This window comes from Littorina saxatilis, linkage group LG11 (assembly GCF_037325665.1).
Source record: "Littorina saxatilis isolate snail1 linkage group LG11, US_GU_Lsax_2.0, whole genome shotgun sequence".
NCBI lineage: Eukaryota > Metazoa > Mollusca > Gastropoda > Littorinimorpha > Littorinidae > Littorina > Littorina saxatilis.
The window spans coordinates 31,152,181-31,177,127 of NC_090255.1; the positions used below are offsets into that span (position 1 = coordinate 31,152,181).

At 44.2% G+C, this 24,947-nt stretch overlaps 1 protein-coding gene across 5 annotated transcripts; it reads left to right on the forward strand.

Moving 5' to 3' along the window:
• The first annotated feature begins 410 nt into the window (after nucleotides 1-410).
• Nucleotides 411-24,424, forward strand: LOC138980601 (uncharacterized). 5 transcript variants are annotated; one of them, XM_070353511.1, is made up of 13 exons: nucleotides 411-738; nucleotides 5,148-5,274; nucleotides 6,947-7,073; nucleotides 10,019-10,108; nucleotides 10,498-10,624; nucleotides 12,079-12,153; nucleotides 12,835-12,971; nucleotides 14,116-14,620; nucleotides 16,213-16,308; nucleotides 18,374-18,636; nucleotides 19,554-19,631; nucleotides 22,091-22,203; nucleotides 23,839-24,424. In XM_070353511.1, exons 2-12 carry the CDS (start codon nucleotides 5,155-5,157, stop codon nucleotides 22,153-22,155), a joined length of 1,683 nt encoding a protein of 560 aa, XP_070209612.1. In that variant the 5' UTR covers nucleotides 411-738; nucleotides 5,148-5,154; the 3' UTR covers nucleotides 22,156-22,203; nucleotides 23,839-24,424. The 5 variants fall into 5 exon arrangements, with proteins under 5 accessions (XP_070209612.1, XP_070209616.1, XP_070209617.1 ...); XM_070353512.1 differs by having other exon boundaries at nucleotides 413-738; nucleotides 22,109-22,203; XM_070353515.1 differs by lacking the exon at nucleotides 19,554-19,631 and having other exon boundaries at nucleotides 22,109-22,203.
• The last annotated feature ends 523 nt before the right edge of the window (nucleotides 24,425-24,947 follow it).

The following is a 24,947-nucleotide window of genomic DNA, read 5'->3' on the forward strand; positions in this document are numbered from 1 at the left end:
ACGCAATGAAAGCGAAAGCGCCTGTGTCGCACACTTATTTCCCTGTCAAGTAGGTTTAATTTGTACACATTAGAAAAAAAAGTTTAAAAAAAAAGTGTTTGCCTACCTACCTACCCTATTTGTTTTGGCTATGTTACTGTAACCACACCTTTTTTTTTTTTTTGCCTGAAGGCTACCGCCTTCTAAGGGGCGGTATCAGTAATAACTGGAAAATCAAGCGTCAGTACACGTTTTCGAAGAATTCGATTTTGGGGGTGAAATCTATTAAATTTTACCACCAATTTTCTTCACATGCAAGAAACTGACATGCTTTTCGTCCATAAATAATTTCACTTCTTAATTTTACCAGGAAACAACATTTCAGTCTTGAGTATATGGTCGAGGGGGAAATACATAATGTACACAGGCGAAAGATGAAATCGTGACCCCCAGGCTCGGGATCCGGCTCGCCGGTCCTCCACGTCCTTTTTAACATACTGCCACTGTTTTTTTGCAATTGCTTCCCTGAATTTATAACACTCTTGAACGTTACCAGCTACATTTAACATTCTAACATTATCATAGCCACAAGTCGGTTTCAGTTTGAGCCATTACTGCCAGGGAACAGATTTTCAGTGCGTAAGCGACCATTGCTCACGTGACCACTGTGTTTTCCCGGAGTGCGTCAGAAGACTTTGTCAAGTTTTCGTCGTCAAAAACAGCCAGTGGTTGTTGGAAGTCACACAAAAACTGAGAGAGGTAGTGTAAAAACATTTTCAATGAAATGAATGTGTCTCTGTTCGGTGAAATGCTACCGTTTGTGTCTTGTAGTTTTACTGAGTCATGTTGGAATCGCATTCAAACTTTCGGCATCCGTGCTGTTCAGTTTGTATACACACGTGCAATAAAAGCACTATCGTGTCGCTTCATATAATGTTCGTCTGACAATGTGATAATATTAAACTGTGTTGTGTCGTTCTGTGGCGCATGGCCAGGTTTCTAAACTGTGTCAGTGTGGCAGCAATTGAAGTTACTGTCGAATCCATAACGGTCACACGCGGACTCTCTTATCCGTTTCCTTTTGATTTGGTCGTGGTGAAAAGTGTTGTGTAGGTTTCCAAATTCCATTGGCTTTCACTTTCAGATCAAACCTGAAACAAGCGAAATCTCAGAACTCCTATATATAGTTATCCCGTTCTGTACAAGTTTACGTAATGCCAAGAGAAGGTCCGAACTGACACTATTCGCACAGTTGCACAGTGACACAATAATAATCATGTAATATGTATGCTTCTGTTTTACTTTTAGTCCGAGGACAATAGTCACTATAATTCTGGGTTCATGTGATGAGGGAAGCTTCATACGTGTTGTTCACAGCCCTCTGTTTCTGTCACTAATCAAGGCATATGCGAATTGTAATAATTTTATTGTTATTATAACAAGCATTATTCTTACCCCTGAATGGTCGGCTATCCCATAGTTTTAACATGTGGGTGGTCTTCGCCAGGACATTTGGATTAATACATATGTTCAATCCAAGTCTTGTTTGACCAATTGTCCTCCTGAGTCTAGGAAAAACTCTGCATGTGTGTTATACTAGTGAGATGTCTTAATTAATGTGTGTATAAACATTCAAAGATCACACACAGTTAGTGGGTGGCAGAAGCTGCACCAGGCCCTAATAGGAAGTAATACTGGATCTGGATCTGGATCTTTTTTTCTCTTCAGCGTTCCAGAATTTTCTGGTTACGTGTGAGCTCGTTTGCCCATTTGGGTTCCCCACACTATGCTCTGAGAGCATAGTCAGCTTCACTCCGCTTTCGTTGAGTAGGCATGCTGAGTATGTTCGTGTTTCCATAACCCACCGAACTCTGACATGGATTACAGGATCTTTTCCGTGCGCACTTGGTCTTGTGCTTGCGTGTACACACGAAGGGGGTTAAGTCACTAGCAGGTCTGCACATAAGTTGACCTGGGAGATCGGAAAAATCTCCACTCTTAACCCACCAGGCGGCAGCGACCGGGATTCGAACTCACGACCTCCCGATTAGGAGGCCGACGTCTTACCACCACGCCACTGCGCCCGTCATGGATCTTTTAAGTTGCAGGAACCCACTGTTGGTCATCTTCGCAGCGGATGCGGGAGAGCGCATGATAATAATTTAAAATACAATAAAAGTCCTGACTTTGGTGGGACAGGTCATATACAGGCCTGTCGCTTCAATGTCTTTTCCACTCTTAGTGGCTTGTTAAAATGATAAAACAACTGAGTCTGTAGGTGATCAGTGTTGGGGCAGCCCTGATGACGGCAGTCTCAGCGCTGAAGATGCTGCGCTGGCTGGCTGGGCTGGTCGTGCTGGAAGGTCTGCGTCACTCAGCTGATTCCACACTGTGACTGTCCGTACGAAGAAGGAGTTCTTGTACTGGTCTGTCTTGCAGGTGGGGATGCGAAAGCCTTGTGTGTTGTTGACAGCCTGCCGCTCGATGATATTGCTGCTTTCATACCCCTGGAACCTTGTGGGGATGACTCTCCGTCGTCTGTAACGCGGGGGTGAGAAACTTGTCTGGAGGGAGTGCGGGGATCAGGCCCTCAGAGATCCTGTTGAGGAAGTTGAGGCGTAACTGCCTGCGGCGCTCTTCCAGTGGGGGGTGGGGGGGGGGGAGGTTCAGGTTCTTCAGCATGTCGCTGACGCAGCCCGGGCTTCTCGACTTGTAGTCTCGCGTGATAAAGCGGGCTGCTTGGCGCTGAACTCTCTCCAGCCTCTCGATGTCCCGCCGGAGGTAAGGGTCCCACACGGTAGCTCCATACTCCAGCGTGGATCGGACGAGTGTTATGTACGCCAGGCGCCTGCACTCCTGTGGGCAGTTCCGGAGATTCCGGCGTAGGAAGCCCACAGTTGATCCAGCTTTGCGGCAGATGTTAGAGATGTGGGAAGACCAATTTAGGTCGTCGGAGAGTAGTAGAAGAATAAGAATAAGAATAAGAATACTTTATTATCTCATAGAGAAATTCAGGCGTGGTACATAACAATAATACAAACAGGACATTGTTTTTACATTAGACATATAGCACTATATAACAGGGCAGGTTATAAACACACCTCCCACATACCTCTCTGGCCATTCCTTGCATTGTGCTTACGCATTCAGTCATGAACACATCCATGTCTCACTTACACATGCACACATGGACATTCTTATACGCTCAACTTACCCATTCACACATGGACATTCGACCACGCTCCACTTACACATTCTTATACGCTCCACTTACACATTCACACATGGGCATTCTTATATGCTCCACTCACACATTCCCACATGGACATTCGACTACGCCCACTTACACATTCCCGCATGGACATCTTTAAAGCACTGCGCTTACATATTCTCGCACACCTACGCGTAGTAGTACTCCAAGGTAGGGGTTGTGTTGGACCTGCTGGAGGATGAGGTTATCCAGGCTGTATAAGTAGGACGATTTGCTTCTGGTGGAGAGGATGTAGCACTTTAGCGCGTTAAAGCGCATGCCCCACTTCTTGGCCCAGATCTCCAGCTGTTTGAGGTCTGCCTGCAGGGTAAGGTGGTCTTGGAAGGTGTGGATCTCCCGGTACAGCAAGCAGTCATCTGCGAAGAGTCGTACTGTTGACTTCGCAGATCCAGGAAGGTCATTGATGTGGCACAGGAACATCAGGGGTCCTAAATCAGTGCCTGATAGGACTGCCGCTTCTTCGGACGCTTCACCCTCCACTACCACTCTCATCGTCCGCTTTGTTAGGAAATTCGTCAGCCACACGTGGATAGGCCCTCGTACCCCATAGTGGTCCATCTTCTGTAGTAGTCTACCATGGGGAACCGTGTCGAAGGCCTTGCTAAAATCCTGAAATTCTGAAATACATTTTAGAGGGTTATCAGGGACAACAACATGTGACACATTATACTTGAATTCCCGGAAATGTAATGGATTACCAGCTACATCATGTTTTCTGTTTATACATGACATGGCAGAAAACGAAATGTGTACATGACAGATAAGGATGATAAGTGTTTATGTTACCTATTTGTGGAATAGCTCTTCTTGTGTTTTTGTTGGTGTTTGTTTTAATTTGGTATAAGGCCAAAAACAAAATAGGTGTTTTTAAGGTAACATAGCCCCAAAAAATAGGGTAGGAAGGTAGGCAATCACTTTATTTTTTTAAACTTTTTTTTCTAATGTGTACAAATTAAACCTACTTGACAGGGAAATAAGTGTGCGACTCGAGCGCTTTCGCTTTCATTGCGTTTTCTGCACTCGTTTTCTTGTTTTTGGGTGTTTTTTTTGACAAATGTAATAAAAAGTTATAGGGTCGGCCCCCTAAAAATAGGGTAGGTCGGGTTACCGTAACCACACCAATTTTTTTTTTTTAGGCCTAACTAATACCTGCAGAAAGTAGTCAGTCATGAGTCACAGACCCCACCTTGTTATTTTTTGGACCCCCTGATTTAAAGCTCCCCTCCCTCTTTTAAGACCTTGCTTTTTCCGATTTTTCTGTACATAACCTCTGTAAATGTATATATCTTCTTTAAAGGTCCTTGTCTACATTTTTATATCGAAATCGCCATTTGACCATTAAAATGCAGAGTCTATTATCTACAATGATCAACAATACACCCCCTTTCGATCAGGAAAGACGAAGCCAGTGTAGCCGTTTGAAAATTTATTGTAGTATTCCAGCGTAGTACTCATAGTAGGATATCCTTATTTGGAAAATGCCAAGCGCAAAACTCCTCTCAAATCCAGTGCATTTCGTGCGTTTATAAAAAAGCGTGGACAGCTCTCCAGTGTCAAACTGTTGCTGCACTTGTTTGGGCGTGGCTATAAGCATTAAGTGACATGAATTTGATTGGTCAGTATTTTTAGGCAAAGCACATGTTCTCAGCAAACAGAAAACAAAATATTGGAAGCGTGAGTCACGCTACCCAAAAATAAAATCTTTTTTTTCATATTTTTTTTTCTATAACTTTTTTCCCCATGGTTCGTTCATCATCTGACATAACTTTTTAGCGAAATCTAACCATAAGATTGTTGAAAAAAAGCAAAAATGTAGACGACCACCTTTAAGACTCCCTCGTTTTAAGACTAACTTTTCTCAGATTGTGTACATTGTACTAATAATGTTTGATTACAGAGTCAGAATGGAACTTGCAAAGGAGTTCGTTATCAATGACCCGGAAGACTTGTTGGAATGTCCGTACGAATCATCACACATGGTGCGAGCCAAGAGGATGGCCTATCACATAGCCAAATGCCGAGTGGTAAGTCAATTATTTATCTGTGACTATTGGTCAATCCTTTTCCTGTAGCTAGTTTTTCTTGCTTGTTTAACGGGTTTGTAACTGAATGCAGTGGTACTTGTGGTGAAAGTAAATCAGAAAAAAGTGTCCCTTTGTCGCATGTGTCTTTTTGTGAGAGGGGCATTTATGTTAATATTAAATATTACGAATGTACCAGCTATTGTATGAAAGGCATCAATAATTGGGCGGTAACTTCTCACTGGAGGGACCTCACCTTCACACTATTCAGGCATGAAAACTTTCTCTTTTCAGGGGAAATTCCGCCGGTTTTTTGTCACACTTTCGTTTTTTTTTAAATTTCCGCCGGGAAAAAAAAGAAGACCCCCAAAGAAAGAGGCAAAACGAAAGACGTGGCAAGCGTTACTCCCGCCACTGCTCAATTGGATAAACCGTAAATTGCCGAGTCCGCAAACGGATCGATTCGAACCTTTCTTCATTTGGCTGCCGCGCTTGAACAAATTTGTCTCTGTACCAGCCTGCAGATCCAGAAATGGATAGGAGAACAAGTTAGATCTTATTTTGAAAAGGTTAAACAGGAAAAGCGGTCAACTTTTCACTGCTGTTCAACACAGGACTTGGTAAATATTTTTATATATGCCCATTTTAAGGCTCAGAAATGCTGCTGTATGTTCCTCTTTTTTCACCTCCGGCTGTTTTCATGCCTGACTATTGTTACCCATGTACAGTACTTGAAGATCTGTATAGGGTGTGTTGAAGTGTTTTTACTTGGTTTGTAAAGGGAAACACATAATAATTCAGTCGCTGCCGCCTGGTGGGTTAAGAGTGGAGATTTTTCCGATCTCCCAGGTCAACTTATGTGCAGACCTGCTAGTGACTTAACCCCCTTCGTGTGTACATGCAAGCACAAGACCAAATGCGCACGGAAAAGATCCTGTAATCCATGTCAGAGTTCGGTGGGTTATAGAAACACGAAAATACCCAGCATGCCTCCCCCGAAATCAGCGTATGCTGCCTGAATGACAGGGTAAAAACGGTCATACACGTACAAATCCACTCGTGCTAAAAACATGAGTGAACGTGGGAGTCTAAGCCCAAGAACAAAGAAGAAGAATAATTCATGGTGTGTGAACTTTTTGCTGTGGTTTTTACCTTACTTTTCTGTCCCCTTTGATTTCTGCAATGTGTGCATGTTTGTTTAAAAATATGACAGTGTCTTCTCAACAAAAACAAAATGAAAATTTAGTCAAGGATTCTTCTGGATGATCTACTTTCTTCTTAGCCAAAACAAATCTGAGCACTTTTTGGTGTCAGCATTTAGCAGCTGCCAATGACTTAAAAATAATAACATTGCCGGACATCTTGACAAGTAAACTTGTGGAGTGTGTGAATGAAGAAACCCAATCACTGAAGGTGTGTGTGAACTTTGTGTGTGTGAGGGACAGAGAGAGAGACAGACAGACAGACACTAGAGACACACAGAGAGGGAGAGAGTTGAGTTCCCTAAAATCTATTGGCATAATGGACTAACAGACTTTTTCAAACAACATAAGTGGGTTCGAACAAATATCACCAGCACACCATCACAAAGACCTTTACTTCCTACTTCCACCGCTGTGTGCCAACTCAGCATGTGTACAGCCACTCATGCCATCCTGATCATAATTTTTTTCAGCACCATGTGTGTACGGAGATGTCCAGATGCCCATACAATGCTTCACACGAAGTCTACACTGTTGAACTCCGGTATCACATGGCTGTGTGTGAGGATAAACAGCGAGTACAAGGGAAAATAGCTCAGGGTAAGGATTGATGATACAGTGAAACCTGTCTGTAACCACCACCAAGGGACCAACCAACTGTTGTCCTTATAGATAGGTGGTTGTTATGGAAAGGTAATTATACGGTGAACCCCGGCCGGGTCATACCTAAGACTTTAAAATTGGCAATCTAGTGGCTGCTCCGCCTGGCGTCTGGCATTATGGGGTTCGTGCTAGGACTGGTTGGTCCGGTGTCAGAATAATGTGACTGGGTGAGACATGAAGCCTGTGCTGCGACTTCTGTCTTGTGTGTGGCGCACGTTATACGTCAAAGCAGCACCGCCCTGATATGGCCCTTCGTGGTCGGCTGGGCGTTAAGCAAACAAACAAACAAACAAAAATTATACGGTGGTCGCCGTTAGTTGTCATTGAGAGGTGGTCGCCAGGGTAGCTTTGACATATATCTTACACAGCAGTACAACAAATGATAGTTTTGTAAATCTAGCAAAGCCTGAGCAAAACCTCTGACAAACATTGGAGGGGCCAATCACCAGTAAGGGGTGTGTCGGAAACATGCTCCTGTCCACGTGTTTCCGACACACCCCTCACTTGTGATTGGCTCCTCCAATGTTTGTCTAAGGTTTTGGCAAGGGTTTCAAGGGTATTCACTCTTACACAAGCTATGCAAACCCATGTATATTGTATCAAATGGAACAAAGATGCTCTTATCCTAGGCAGGGTTTGACACTAGCGGGGGCGGGGGGCGGAACGCCCCAGAGTTTTGTGTTCCGCCCCAAACATTGCCGAAGCTTGGGGCCCACTCCGCCCCAGGATAAATTCCAACAATGACAAACCGAAAATTCTAATGCCAGAGCCAATCACTAAAAATCGCCAGTCAAAGTCGTCAATGAAATTTGCGTAATGATCAATGCCGCAGTCAAGAAAAACAACAACATTGAAATCGTCGAAGGACAATGCCGCAAGGGAAATAACTCCCAGATTGTGCTCTTTAGCGTGAGAGATAAGTATCGCCTTCAAATGCCAAACGCAAAATGTGGCGACACATCCCTGATGTAAAAAGACATGGAAATGAAGATGAACAGCCTGGAGAGAAATGAAAAAAGGAGACCGATGCAGCCAAAAGCGCGAAGCGCTGTCGTAATTTCAATGTCAAATGGTTGAAAGAATTTCCCTGGCTTCAGTACAATAAAGAAAAACAGACAATGCATTGCCGCCCGTGCAGATCTTATAGTTATAGCGGAGGACCACTTGAAAAAAGTGGGGATTCTGAAGGTATATATATATACTTAGCATGAATAAGAGTGGGCCCCAGATTTTTGTTTTCCGCCCCAGCAATTTTCATCTCCGGGGCCAGTGTGGCCCCAGGCCAAATAAGTTAGTGTCGACCCCTGCTAGGCAATACCTGGACAGAAATGTGATGGCATATATAATGGTTTACATGGGAAGAATCCAAAAACTGCCAAATAGATAGACTGTAAATGTAAAATTTTGTTTTGTCAGTAATTAAAGGTACTGAACTTGTCAAATCCAGGTGCACGGAGCCCCTGGGGCTTTTAGTCATACCTCAGGCAGCTATCCGTTAGAAGAACTACCAAGTTTCATTGACTTGCACCCAAAGAGTCAAGAACTGCGATTTTTTTACGAATTAATTTCGTACTCGGACCCGGCTGGTCTTGGCCTATTTTTGGATCTAAATTTAGATCAGGTAGATCACCACATCATGCACAAAAAAGACACGTCACTAAAGCAAACTATGTCAGACGTCATCATGAGTTTGTGTAAAACAAAATGGAGGCCGGAATCACTCAGTTGAATCGAACTCCGACCAAACACCACGTAATAACTAGGTTAATTTATGCACTCGCGTGAACAAGAAACTGTCGAGCTTCACAGATGTCGTCGTTGGGTAGTTTTGGGTTTGTTTTACTACCATAGGAGGATTTTTGACTCACATGCGAAGCAAAAGTGAGTCTATGTACTCACCCGAGTCGTCCGTCCGTCCGTCCGGACGTCCGTCCGTAAAACTTTAACGTTGGATATTTCTTGGACACTATTCAGTCTATCAGTACCAAATTTGGCAAGATGGTGTATGATGACAAGGCCCCAAAAAACATACATAGCATCTTGACCTTGCTTCAAGGTCAAGGTCGCAGGGGCCATAAATGTTGCCTAAAAAACAGCTATTTTTAACATTTTTCCCATTTTCTCTGAAGTTTTTGAAATTCAATACCTCACCTATATATGATATATAGGGCAAAGTAAGCCCCATCTTTTGATACCAGTTTGGTTTACCTTGCTTCAAGGTCAAGGTCACAGGAGCTCTTCAAAGTTGGATTGTATACATATTTTGAAGTGACCTTGACCCTGAACTATGGAAGATAACTGTTTCAAACTTAAAAATTATGTGGGGCACATGTTCTGCTTTCATCATGAGACACATTTGGTCACATATGATCAAGGTCAAGGTCACTTTGACCCTTATGAAATGTGACCAAAATAAGGTAGTGAACCACTAAAAGTGACCATATCTCATGGTAGAAAAAGCCAATAAGCACCATTGTACTTCCTATGTCTTGAATTAACAGCTTTGTGTTGCATGACCTTGGATGACCTTGACCTTGGGTCAAGGTCACATGTATTTTGGTAGGAAAAATGTGTAAAGCAGTTCTTAGTGTATGATGTCATTGCTAGGTTTAGTTATTTGACCCTGACCCTGAAGGTCAAGGTCATGTAAAGGTCAAGGTCAAGCATGTGAGTCGTATGGGCTTTGCCCTTCTTGTTGAACTGTAAATGCACTCACCTGCAACAAAAACGCAAAACGAAGGCTGTGAGCTGCACTATGCCTTTAACGTTCCAATTACCCACCATTCTTGTGTTTTGATTTTACATGGGAAGAATAATATTTTTTACCACGCAGCTAAAACCTGTAATCCTGGTGTTGATTGATGTTTATACTGTTTCTCCAGAACGCATGGAGGGGGAAGGGGAGGTCAAAGGTTGCATCGAGACTCCGGGATACAGACCCCTGAATATTTGGGGCGACTCGTGGGAAGATGGTAAGTTTGATCATTTTTATGTGCCCTGTTTCTTCAGTTTTGAGAATGTACCTCAGTCTAGTCATATTGGTCTTGTAGAAATGTGCTTTTGTCCGGTATATATTCAGCACATACAATGACAGGATTTGTTCATATTCTGGATATGTTAGGGGGATGGGGGGTAGATTAATGCAGAAAATATTGAAATGACTTGTGTGTTAATTTGTGCTTCTACTCTGATGATTTCAGTTTTGCTGAAGGAACAAAACAATTTCCCTTTGTGAATGATTGCCTTTTGCAGAGAAAAGTGTGTGTGTGTGTGTGTGTGATTGCATGTGTGTGCATGTGATGTGAATGAGGGTCGGTGTATTTGATGTCACATGTGATTGCATTGACTCTTACACTTACAGATACACCAGTGGAGTCTCTTTTCACAAGGGGGAGAGTGGAGCTGAAACAACAACCAAAGCGAGAGGTGGAGCAACCACAGAAGGAGCAAGGGGAGAGGATGTTGATTTCAGATGCAGAAAAGATTGGGTAAGTAGAAGTTGTGAAAACGCTTTAGTGATCTTGTCATTTTTATTGACTCACATGTGAAGCAAAAGTGAGTCTATGTACTCACCCGAGTCGTCCGTCCGTCCGTCCCCCCCCCGTCCGTCCGTCTGGCCGGCCGTCCGGAAAACTTTAACGTTGGATATTTCTTGGACACTATTCAGTCTATCAGTACCAAATTTGGCAAGATGGTGTATGATGACAAGGCCCCAAAAAACATACATAGCATCTTGACTTTGCTTCAAGGTCAAGGTCGCAGGGGCCATAAATGTTGTCTAAAAAACAGCTATTTTTCACATTTTTCCCATTTTCTCTGAAGTTTTTGAGATTAAATACCTCACCTATATATGATATATAAGGCAAAGTAAGCCCCATCTTTTGATACCAGTTTGGTTTACCTTGCTTCAAGGTCACAGGAGCTCTTCAAAGTTGGATTGTATACATATTTTGAAGTGACCTTGACCCTGAACTATGGAAGATAACTGTTTCAAACTTAAAAATTATGTGGGGCACATGTTCTGCTTTCATCATGAGACACATTTGGTCACATATGATCAAGGTCAAGGTCACTTTGACCCTTATGAAATGTGACCAAAATAAGGTAGTGAACCACTAAAAGTGACCATATCTCATGGTAGAAAGAGCCAATAAGCACCATTGTACTTCCTATGTCTTGAATTAACAGCTTTGTGTTGCATGACCTTGGATGACCTTGACCTTGGGTCAAGGTCACATGTATTTTGGTAGGAAAAATGTGTAAAGCAGTTCTTAGTGTATGATGTCATTGCTAGGTTTAGTTATTTGACCTTGACCCTGAAGGTCAAGGTCATGTAAAGGTCAAGGTCAAGCATGTGAGTCGTATGGGCTTTGCCCTTCTTGTTTATTTATTAAGGAGATTTCTATAGCGCATAACTAAAAGCACTATGTGACGATACCTTCATTTTCAGAAAGACCATCTTGTCAGTTTTGCTGAAGTAATGTTGTGATTGATATATCTATTTCAGAATGATAATGTACTCAGCAAAGGTGGGTATTCATTGACAGAGAAATACCTCTGCGGAGCAGTACATCTGTCAGGCTTTGACAGTTTTGTTTCTTTTAATGCTTTTAACAGATGCAAAATGTTTAGTCTGACTTCTCCCGTTTTCTCCTTTTTTGCTGATTTTGATCGTTTCATTTTTGGTGGCTGAAATTTGGCAATTACATCAACATTTTGCGCGATAAAAGTTACTGACTGGGACTTGGCTGTTGTGTGTTACTTTTGTGTCAAATGTCCCGTGAAACATCACATCCATTGTGTCAAATGTCCCGTGAAACATCACATCCATTGTGTCAAATGTCCCGTGAAACATCACATCCATTGTGTCAAATGTCCCGTGAAACATCACATCCATTGTGTGAAATGTCCCGTGAAACATCACATCCATTGTGTCTTGCAGACTGACAGGCAGACAGCTACAGAAGCTGTACTTGAAGAGGCAACAAGATCAAGATAAAGAGCAAGCAGCACATAGGTAAGCTCATCTGTTGTCACAAAATAGCAAAACGTGGCCTGAAACGCAGAAGAATAAAGATAACACAACGAAGTAGAAAGAGGGCACATGTCAATGTGACATGAAAAAAGTATCAGTCCAGTGTGTATATAAAAAAAAGGAGGTTGTCTATGTGACTGGCAGACAGCACAGTACAGGTTGTCTACATGATTTTTCAGCTACTATTAGGGAGCAGACTGGCTTTTTCAGCACATCTAGTTGTTCTATGTAACTGGCACAGATCGACATCAGGGGCGAGTAAAAATTCCACCTGGCTAGTAGAAACCGCCTGGCAACTCGCCCGGCTGGCTAATGAAATTTCTAGTCAAATGCAATACCTCTTGTTGCACTATCTAGTTTCAAAATGTTGACCAAGTTTTTTTTTAGCCGAGACCAGCTGTGCTACAGCAGGTCACTCAGAATTGTAGTGACTGTGTATCAACACACTGGAATGCAGGCGTTTGGTCGACGTTACAGGAAGTGACTGAAGCTAACGTGACAGTCTGAGCGGAATGCGGAATGTAGTGACTGTGTGTACGGATATATTCATACCTGGTCAGATAGAGCCATATGAGTGGGTACCCGTACCTGGGAGACCATGAGTTACTCGCCCGGCTGGCGAGTTGACATTTTGAGATTTGGCCATCCCTGTGTGCTGTGCAGAAAACCAGCAGTGGAGGAAAAGCTTCGAGTTCCGTCACAGCCGTCGCAGTCACTGGCCATCCACCATCAACAGCAGCACCGACAGCAGCAAGACATCTACCAGCAGGCTCTCAAAGGGCAGCAGGACAGAGCGCTGGGTGAGTGGATGGTCCGCCTTGTCACTACGGTTGAACATCTCTGTTAAGACCTCCAGAAATTCTGGTCTTGAAAGAGAGAGAGAGTCTTAAAATGGGGGTACATTTACAGAGGTTATGGAGCCAAAAATCTGAAAAGACAGTGATGAAGGAGAGGGAGTCTCAAATGAAGGATCTTAGGGGGGGGGGGGGGGGGGGGGGGGGGGGTCACTATACAAAATCATCTGAGCAAGGGTGTGGGTGGAAGCTATATTCTGAAATTCCATCTTAGATGGGCCGATCTATTGCAGTTTCCAGAAACAGGTTACTTTAACAATGGAACGGTTAATGTGCACAAACAAAGGAAGGGGGGGGGGGGGGGGGGGGGTCGGTGGGGCTTGCGTCAGCAGAAGTGTACTACTCAGACACGGTTTTAGCTGCGTGGTTGTGCATGATGTGCCACTACTCAAAATTTAAAAGCGTGGGAATTTGTAGTTGTATCTGGGATGTCAGGCTCTGACATGAGTTCCTCCCCAAAAAGAACATTAACTTCATGTCCCTTGCACTGTTAGTGCTGATCTACCAACGGCATCCCTCTCACAAAAAGCCACCTGCAGTGTAGGGATACTTTTAGATGATCCTAAAGCTCACCTGTCATCAAAGATGCCACTATGTATTCATTTTTGGCTCACGTAAGTGTAGCCTATGCGATCGTAACTTTGTCTGTCTGTGCGTGCGTGTGTGTGTGTGTGTGTTTGTGCGTGTGTATGTCTGTGGTAGAAACTCTAACATTTGAAGACGTCACATTACATTGACGTCACATTATGACGTAAGAGGGTTAGACGTCACGCGAAGGAAGTACTGAAAGTCTCGGTCATTATTATTTTGAGCGGGCCGAGACTCTGTTGGCAGTCGTGTCCCTGTAAGTAGGCTACATGCAGACAGACAGATCTAGATCTAGTGTCTCGCTTTCTTGCACAGTTTCACCTATGCTCTTTCTGTGTGTGTGTGTGTGTGTGTGTGTGTGTGTGTGTGTGTGTGTGTGTGTGTGACGGAGTGATGAGTTTGTGTTACTGTTTGTCGATTTCTTACGTGAGCCTTGATGGCTTCGCCTCTTGTCTTTCTTGTTGTATGGATTTTGACTTCTTTGTGTTTGACTTTGACACAGCCTTGGGCAGAGGGCGTGGCTTGCTGTTGGGACCCAATCCAGTACACACGGTGGGAGCTGGGCGCGGCCTCGTGGGGAGCAACCCTGCCCAGCCTCAAAATGTGGGAGCGCTCAGTGTTACAGTGAACGGAAGTGTGGGAGTGAGTGGACACAGACAGCACCCCAGTGCGAACACACCAGCCGGACACGGCTTGGGAGACACGAACTTGACCTCTCCCAGCGTGGGTGTGATCGGCAGCAGGCCGACCGGACCCGCGGGGCGAGGGATGGGGAACGTGACAGTGCCTATGTTGGGCGGGGGCAGGCAGAACGTGGGCGTCATAGGGGACATGAGAAGTGCTGCCAGACCGCCAGCAGCAGTCCAAGCGAAGAGAGGTGGTCAGGATCCTCAGGGAAAGGGAATGGCATCCCAAATGGGAGCCTCTATGGGCCGTGGCGTGGTCTCTCCGCCGTTCTTCCTACCCGGTGCTTTGGGACCCTCGCAGGCCTACCCTGCCTACACCGGGTAAGTGTGCTCTGGGGAATTGATAATTGAATTTGCCAGAAATGCTGGAGCTTTAATGTTTTCTACAACAGTGGAAGCCCCTTTTTAGGACCTGTAAAAATCCAAGAAAATCAGGGTTTGAGCAAGAGGAAGTCTTAACCCCTTCACTGCCCACCCCGTATGTAATACGTGGTCATTTTCGGTTTGTCATACGCCCATAACCGTATCTCATACGTGGGATGTGTGTCAACAACATTTCAGGACATTTCTGAAAACTAAATGGGAGGTAACCACTGTCCAAGTACTTGTAGGGGGTTCTAAACACAGTTCTTTCCCATAGACCGTTCGGATAAGTTACTACCACGTGTTGAAAACTGTGTTACAAATGTAGAACCGACTATAGCATTCACAATGGCGGCTGAAAGTCGGACGTCAACTCGTAGACCTGTTTTCAAGTGATACAGTGTTCTGGAAGCTCTACAAGAAGTGATTTATGGATTACCACACAGAATACTTTAATGGGCTGTAATGTGAGTACCTGATGTTTGACACCAGTTTTAGCAGTGTTTTGTGTGGTTTTACGTGCTGCAATGTGTGTGTGTGTAAGTCCGGAAACTGTAATTTTTTTACAAAAATGGTCATTATATCAATTTTTACTATAACAATCACAAACAAAGTCCAATGATCATGTCATCCTATAATAGCCAAGGGTATAAGCAAAACCTGTGCCAAAGATCTAAGAAATATCTCAATAAATGATCGAGCAGTGAACAGATTTGTGAACCTACCGAAGAAAGCGAAATTTTGCCCTGGCACACAGCAATACCAAAATGCTGTTATACTGTGGCAGTGAAGGGGTTAAAATGGGGGTACATTTATTGATAATATGAATAAAAGATCTTAAAAAAAAAAAATATCAAAAAAATCAAGGTCTTAGTTAGGGGGGGGGTCTTAAATTGGGGTGTTCCACTGTATCTGGGTATTTTTTTCTTCTTCTGAACATCGAGAGTGAAAAAGCGACAAGTGGCCTCGGATAGTGACATAGATTATGTACACTGAGCTGTTTGTAGGTTACAGGGGGTGAATAATGTGATGATCTAAGCAAAGATTGACACCTTTTTGTCTACCAAGGCTAGCCTTTGATCGACAGGGTCTGATTTTGCTATGAAGTTGGTATCCTGTCTGCTGAACATTTACTTTGGTATAACCGATTGTGTCAGCAGTTTCTACTGTGATATTTAATTAGTTTGATAACCATTTTCTGCAGATTTGTTTTTTTTTCAACTTTTGTCTGTTTAATTGTTTCACAGCAATGCAAAAAGATGTAAACTACACATCTACCAACTGACTGGAAAACAAGGAGGAAAAATATATGCTCACACTACAAAGTACAACTATGGTAGTGATCCCATCAAAACACTTAGTAGTATAATAAAGCCAGAGTCACATTTTGTCATTTATATTCGAAAATTCAGCACAGGCAAAATATTACTTATATTCGGGCCAGGTATGGATAGCCAGGTTTAGTTAGTCTGATTGATTCTGGTCTCACTCAGTAGGATAGGGGAACACTTTGCATTGATCTGAATGAGAACCTTATTGTCTGTTTTCAGGGTGACCAATGGAACGTCGGAGTCAGCGCAGTCACTGGCCCAGCTGGTGGCAGGTGGGCGCGGAAGAGGCGCCTACCCACCGGGACAGTCTTACAGGTACGTACAATATTCAGCTGACAGATGAGAGCAATAGTCCAGTGGTAAAGACGTCGGTGTGGAAAGTTCCTTGTTTGAATCCCGGTCCTGCTTGGTGGGTTAAGGGTGGAGATTTTTCCAGTTTCCCAGGTCAACTTATGTGCAGACCTACTTATGCCTTATCCCCTTTAGTGTACGAACAAGCAGAAGACCAAGTACGCACGGAAAAGATCCTGTATTCTATGTCAGAGTTTGGTGGGATATATAGAAACAACATATGACCATTGATATTTGTTACCCGGCTTGTTATGAATGGAAGTCTTTAAAATGATGACAAATGTTCTTGTCCCCTTGTCTATAATCTTGACCAAAATACACCTGTCTTGAAAAGCCACCTGCAGAACTCTCTCATTGCAGGTGTCACACTCTCTCATTGCAGGTGTCACACTCTCTCATAGCAGGTGTCACACTCTCTCGTAGCAGGTGTCACACTCTATCGTAGCAGGTGTCACACTCTCTCGTTGCAGGTGTCACACTCTCATTGCAGGTGTCACTCTCTCATTGCAGGTGTCACACTCTCTCATTGCAGGTGTCACACTCTCTCATTGCAGGTGTCACACTCTCTCATAGCAGGTGTCACACTCTCTCATAGCAGGTGTCACACTCATTGCAGGTGTCACACTCTCTCATTGCAGGTGTCACACTCTCTCATAGCAGGTGTCACACTCTATCGTAGCAGGTGTCACACTCTCTCATAGCAGGTGTCACACTCTCTCATAGCAGGTGTCACACTCTCTCATTGCAGTTGTCACACTCTCATAGCAGGTGTCACTCTCTCATAGCAGGTGTCACACTCTCTCATTGAAGGTGTCACACTCTCTCATTGCAGGTGTCACACTCTCTCATTGCAGGTGTCACACTACACAGTGGAACCCCTTTTGTTTAGACCTCCAAAAAGCTAAGAAAACGAGATCTTAAAAGGGTGGGAGTCACTAAAAGGAGGTACATTTACAGAGGTTATAAACAGAAAGTCTGAAAAAGAAAGGCCTCAACACGTTGTACCCCACCTATGTTGACCAAGTTTTTTTTTTTAGCTGAGACCAGCTGTGCTGCAGCAGGTCACTCAGAATTGTAGTAACGGTACCGGTAGCTCAGATGGTAGAGCACTGGACTTGTGATCGGAAGGTCGCAGGTTCGAATTCGGGCCGGGACGGACACGGGTCAACTTTATGTGCAGACCCAGAGACGAAGCCATGTCCCACCCCCGTGTCATCACAATGGCACGTAAAAGACCTTGGTCATTCTGCCATAAGTGCAGGTGGCTGAATACACCTTAACACGCAGACACCTGGGTAGCGCGACTCCGTTGCTGCTAGCTTTCCACTGGGAGGAAGCGACCCGAATTTCCCAGCGATGGGACAATAAAGTAATGAGAATGAGAATGCAACTGTGTCTCAACACGCTGGAATGCAGGCGTTAGATGGACATTACAGGAAGTGACTGAAGCTAACAGTCTGAGCGGATATATCCGTACCTGGTCAGATATTCAATTCAATTCAATGAGGCTTATATCGCGCATATTCCGTGGGTACAGTTCTAGGCGCTCTGCAGTGATGCTGTGTGAGATGAAATTTTATACGGCCAGTAATTGCAGCCATTTCGGCGCATAGAGCCATATGAGTGGGTACGGATATATCCGTACCTGGGAGACAATGAGTTAAAAGGGGCGAGGTCTTACAACGCAGGTTCAAATGTGACCCTCCACCACGAAATGAATCGCATGTCACCTCGCGCGGTTCTGCGCTAGGCTTAATATAAGTCCGGGGGTACTGTGGTAAAAGTGTGAGGGTCACCTCAGTCACAGGCTTATAACTCGAAAAGTTTTCGCTCTTTTCTAAAACGGTTTTTACCACTGGATAGAGCATAAAACACTCATTAGGAAAATGTAAAAATATGAAAATCATGCAAAGATGACATGCGACTCATTCCGTGGTGGAGGGTCACAAATGTACTAGCTGTTGACTGATGTCTGAACCCTACTGGCTCACTGAGCCTGCAACAAATGTTTTATTCATCTTTGTCACAGCAATGAAAGCATGACTGCGCAACACGCGGGTGGCATGGGATACACCGCACAACCCCAGCAATACATGAGCAGTAGCAGCGATACGGAGGACGACAGCCAGTACCATGATGCACCGTCGTGGGTGGGTGGGGGTTACGGAGGTGACCTTCAACCTTCAACGAGTTATTCCAACAGCGCCACCAGTTTGAATTCCAACTACCAGGGGGCAGCAGCAAGTCACTCTGCCAGTGCCACCAGTATGGCCTCCAACCCGAAAGTTGTGGGTGAGTATAGAAGTTAGTTAGTGCAAAACTTGAAATCTTTTGAGGATGAAAGTCACTGGTTCGTTTGAAATGTGTGGGTTAGTGTAGAAGTTAGTACAAAACTTGAAATCTTTTGAGGATGAAAGTCACTGGTTCGTTTGAAAGTTGTGGGTTAGTGTAGAAGTTAGTGCTAAACTTGAAATCTTTTGAGGATGAAAGTCACTGGTTCGTTTGAAAGTTGTGGGTTAGTGTAGAAGTTAGTGCAAACTTGAAATCTTTTGAGGATGAAAGTCACTGGTTCGTTTGAAATGTGTGGGTTAGTGTAGAAGTTAGTGCAAACTTGAAATCTTTTGAGGATGAAAGTCACTGGTTCGTTTGAAAGTTGTGTGTGTGTAATAGAAAAACTGAAATTTTCTGAGAATGAAAGTTGCTTGTTCATTTCACTTATTCTCTCGGGTGCCATGAGATTGGTTCTGCGTAATTCTCACTTAATTTTGTTGCTCATGTCATATATATGATAATTAGAGCACTTTCGCTGTTTTGTCCTTTCATCTGAGTTACAGTCAAACCTGTCTATGATAAGCACTCAAGGGACTGACCAAGTGGTCACAAGAGAGAGGTGGTTGCAATGGAAAAGTGAATTATATGGAGAAAACCTCTTTTGGGGTGATGGTTGGGGGTGAGTGGTTGTTACTGAGACGTGGCTGGGAGGGCAGGTTCAACTGTGTTTGAAAAACTTTTCTTTGTAGCAGGACTTGCTTGTAAGGTTGCTGAATGTTTTGGAGGTATAGGTGGATGTGTATGAAGGATGTTGTGCATGTTTGGGGTCTGGATGTCTTTGTTGGCGCAAGATGATACAATTCAGAGAGATTGTGATTTTTTTGTTTGACGAATTTCTTCAGAAAACACAAATTTATGTCCATTTTCAACCATTGTAGGGTCTTGGGCAGATGAGGTTGACAAATCTTTTCCCATGCCTTACGCAGTGCCCTCATCAGATTCCCTATCCAGTGACAGTAAGTACATGCTATAATCCAGTGTCCTTCGCCTGGCCTCTGTTTTCGCTCTGTGAAACATACTACGGTAAAAACCTCCCACTAACGACCTTGAAAATGTCCAGAGAAATCGGTCGTAAAAAGGAGGGGTCTTTATTGGGAGTTTGGGAGGTTTTAATTTTTTTGACAGGGGAGGCAACTGTTGTGCAGTTAAGTCTTTGATTTTCCGTAGTTATGTCCCTTGGGCTTTGGGTTCGTTATACATGTACCATTTTTGCTCCCATTTGAAAACAGGCAGATAACACACACATACACACACACACACACACACACACACACACACAGACACACACACACAGACACACACACACACACAGACACACACACACAGACACACTGTGACACACACACACACACAGAATTAAACACATTGAGACTGCAAAATCTGTGGTATAATACGTGTATGTAGTTATACATGTCTTAAGAGTATACAAGTTGACTCTGGTAAAACACAGGCTACAACAAGTTAAAACAAGTTCCAGGTAAAACGGAGTCAGTTAAAATCAACGGTTCCTTTCATTTCTAACACATTGTATTTCTGTCTTCTAGCGTCAACAGTTTTCGTTTTTTTGTTGGAGTCGCCATGTTAACAGTAACACACAATTACCTCTCAAAATGTAAAATGAAGTTGAACTAAGACAGAGCGCTTTGACACAAAACAACTCACAAACTCAAGTCAAGGGGAGTGTTTCCATTGGTTATTGAGGATTATTCATCTACACAGGTGGTGAGCACAAAATCACAGAATACATACGCAAACAAACTAGCCAAAAAGAACGCCATGGGGTAGGCAGGCAATATTGACGCCTTCATTATTGAGTTGTTGTTCAAACTGCGCCTACCAACACCTTCCACTCCCTTTCTCTCCCCTCCCCTCCACCCCCCTTCCCCTACTTCAAGGGCAGTCATTCAATTGTGACAGCAAAAGGGGAGAGGAGGACAGCCGTAGGCCACTCGACCGGCACGCACCGCTGACCACAGACCACCACTCCTGACTTGATGCGTGACTAATCGCGTGCGTGTGCTGGGCAATTACGAACTTTGACACTCGCTGATAAAAAGGTCAAAGTCGTTATTGACCCTTTGATATTAGGTCGGTCGTCTGAAAACGGAGGTCGTCGTTCTTGGGAGGTTAGTTACATAGTAAAAGGCATCCGTGCCGAGAAATTTGGTTGGCAAAAGGAGGGGGTCGTTCTTGGAGAGGTCGTTACGGGAGGTTCCACTGTATTTTGACTCACCTGAGTAATTGGTGAGTCTTAGTATTCATCAGTGTACGGATGGCCAGCTGGCCGTGGACAAAATTCTTAACGTTGACGTTTTCTCGGATGATTTTGAAGCTAGAGTTTTGAAACTGCAACCTTCTAGGGTTTGAGGATCTCCCCCACATGATTTCTTGTTTTGGAGGATTCTTGGGGGAGGGGGGGGGGGGGGGGGGAGGGAGGGAGGGAGGGATGCATGCATGTAGTGTGCATGCTGGGTGTTCTGTTCATAACCCAGCAAACTCATGTCAGTCGATTGATCACACACATAGGGGGTAAGGGCACTAGCAGGTCTACATGTTAGTTGATCTAGGTCAGATTATCTCAACTCTAAACCCACAAGGCACAGCTGGGATTGGAACCCTGAGCCTTGTAGATTGGAGACCAACATCCTTACCGCTAAGCTATTTTACAGTGGAACCTCCCTTTCAAGACACATACGCACCCATGCTGCCCCCTCATCCCCCCCCCCCCCTCCCCCAATTTAAGACTCCCTACTTCTAAGTGCTTACTTTTTCAGATTATCTTCTAGTAAGCTCTGTAAATTTACCTCTATTTTAAGACCGGCACGGTTGGCCTAGTGGTAAGGCGTCCGCCCCGTGATCGGGAGGTCGTGGGTTCGAACCCCGGCCGGGTCATACCTAAGACTTTAAAATTGGCAATCTAGTGGCTGCTCCGCCTGGCGTCTGGCATTATGGGGTTAGTGCTAGGACTGGTTGGTCCGGTGTCAGAATAATGTGACTGGGTGAGACATGAAGCCTGTGCTGCGACTTCTGTCTTGTGTGTGGCGCACGTTATATGTCAAAGCAGCACCGCCCTGATATGGCCCTTTGTGGTCGGCTGGGCGTTAAGCAAACAAACAAACCTCTATTTTAAGACTATCCTTTTTGACTTGCCTAAGTAATAAGGGAGTCATAGTAATGAGCATAGTCTATGTTTTTCATTTCCTTCCATGTCCATGGAGCTAGAGCTGCAGATACTTTATTTTTGATTCATATTACTTTTGGCGAAGGTGTCAAATCATATGAGTATTTGCTTTTCTTGTTGAGACTTAATTTTCTCAGATTTTGGAGGTCTTAAAAGGGTGGTTCGACTTCACCGTTCAAATGTTTATTGCTTTTTCTTGAGGTCTGTTGATTTGTCGTTGATGTGTGCTAACAGCATACTTGTCTGACAAAGGTGGCCGGGGCAGCAAACAAATTGAGGTAGATCAGGATGAAGCTTAGATGGATCGACCAGAATGACATCAAGGTGTGACACTGGACCTGTTCACTGTAAGTTCATGTGGAAAGCAGAAGAGTTGAATGTGTTCCGTGAACCCCCCCCCCCCCCCCCCCCTCCCGCTTAAGCCATTGGGGTGGTTCTGCCGTTTTGAAGAACCTAGCTTGGTTCGTCTGCTGCTAAAGCAGGCAAAACACAATGTTCAAGCAGTGAACGAAGAACACATAAGGCCAACAACAAAAAAATAGGTCTGTTTACGGTAACATAGGCCCAAAAAATAGGGTCGGTAGGTTGGGATTTTTTTTATTTTTTTTATTGTTATTTTTTCCAAAAAACCATATTTTTACGTTATTTGGCAAAAAAAACAAGATTTTTTTTTTTTTTTTTTTTCCCCAAATGCCAAAAAAAAGTCTAGGGTCGCGCGAAAAAAATAGGGTCGGTCGGGTTACCGTAAACAGACTATTTTTTTGGGGGGGCCTAATACCCATCTCAGAAACAGACATTACCACATCTCTCTCCCAATATTAGCTAACGTTATGTCATGTTGAAGGTGGTCGTTATCAAAAGCTGGTCGTCAGGGCAGGTTGGACTGTTCTTTTAAGGGATACCCCTGGCAAGAAAAACAAATCGTCTCAAATTTCCCCAAGAGCTACACAGTTCACTTCAGGGTTTGATATGTTCACACCACAAACAAGTAATTCCTTAGAATTAGTGTTAAAAGTTCAGTTATTCGAAATATCTATGTTTTTCTTATTGATGCCTGGGTGGGATTCTTCCGGTACATTCCGGAAATCAGGATTCGTAATTTCTGTGGTGACGTTTTTTTGGCTGTTAATTATATAAATCCTTCAGCATCTGGGGGCCCCCAGATACCCCCTTAAAGTTCTTCAGGATTCATGACATTGTTTAGTCCCACCCATGTTGATGCTTTGAGAGGTACTCTTTGGAGACTGTACATTCTTCTTCTGCAGCGTTCCAGAATTTTTCTGGTAACGTGTGAGCTCGTTTGCCCATTTGGGTTCCCCACACTATGCTCTGAGAGCATAGTCAGCTAACTCCGCTTTCGTTGAGTAGGCATGCTGGGTATTTTCGTGTTTCCATAACCCACCGAACTCCGACATGGATTACAGGATCTTTTCCGTGCGCACTTGGTCTTGTGCTTGCGTGTACACACGAAGGGGGTTAAGTCACTAGCAGGTCTGCACATAAGTTGACCTGGGAGATCAGAAAAATCTCCACTCTTAACCCACCAGGCGGCAGCGACCGCGGAGTCAATTAGGCGTTTATAGTAGTGTCAAGACTGTTTGTTTATCTAGTGGGCCCATGCTATCACCGACTTCTGACAGCTCCTGCATCGTAAATCTCCCTGTCCCAGGGTACAATGCTAGCCTACAGGAGCTGTCAGTAGACGGCGATAGCATGGGTGCGCTAGATAAACAAACAGTCTTTGCGCTACTATAAGCGCCTAATTGACTCCGCTGAACAAACCACCGCTAGCACGAGGTCTTGTGTTGACAGCTTAGCTGATGAAGGCTGCAGAACCACAATAGGGAAAGTTTTGTAGAGGAGGTCGGGCTTGTACTAGATCCTTAAATGCCGGAATGAGTGACATGAATGTCACTGCTAATGTCACACAGATCACAGCACCCATGTTTGTTGTAATCAAGACCGTGTTCATTTGTTTTCAGGGAGCAAAGCGGCGCAGTAGAACAAGAGGCAAAGCTACAGGAGAAGTTTGGTTTGCCTTGAAAGCACGTTTTAAGAGACTTTTTACAGTTTTGAGGTGTGCTTTTTAACTCTGATCCATCTGCAGCTTACAGAAAAGCTTGCTTCTAAGCACTGGCTCTTTTGGTTTTGTAAATATATTTTGTACATGCTTCACAGGAAAGTGTGATAGCATGCCTGTCACGAGTACTACCAAGTCAGTGTAGCACAGCTGTGATTTTCTGACGGGTCTTCAGCATTTTAACTTGAACGGATCAAGAAATCCCCGAAAGAATATGGCACATGTACTTGAGCGCACACACACACACACACACACACACACACACACACACACACACACACACACACACACACAACCACACACACACAACCACACACACACAACCACACACACACTGGTTTTTTTTAGTTTTCCGTTTTAATATGTAGTTCTTGGGTACATTACGTGGAACCCCCCTTTTAAGACCTCAATAAATCTGAAAAATAAAGGTCTGAAGAAGGAGGGAGCCTTAACATGGGGGTCAGGGGCGGATCAGTTCATTTTATGGGGGGGGGGGGGGGGGTTTCCAAAAGTATTTTGTGAAGATATGGGTGTGAAGGCGCGAAGTGCTGAGCCGACGGCGCAAAGCGCCTAGCTTGCTAGGGGGGTCCGGGGGCATGCTCCCCCGGGAAATTTTGAAAAAATGGTGCAATCTGGTGCATTCTGAGGATGATCATTACCAGTTTCAGGCAGCAGATTTTGTCACTGATTAATACCCCAAAAATTGAAACTCAATGTAAAATAAAGAAATGCACCATAAAAATATTTTTATTTTTTGGCTGGGGGGGGGGGGGGGGGTTCCGGAAACCCCAGAACCCCCCCCCCCCCCTCTCGTCCGCCCCTGGGGGTACATTTACAGAGGTTATGGGCAGAAGATCTGAAGAAGCAAGGCTTTACATGTAATACGGAGGCGTCTCACATTTGGTATCTTAAAAGGGGGGGGGGGGGGGGGGGGGTTCCACGGTATGAGATGATTCAGTTTTGATAATTTTGATGGTAAATGCAGACCTGTGCACACTGAAAACGCTCATC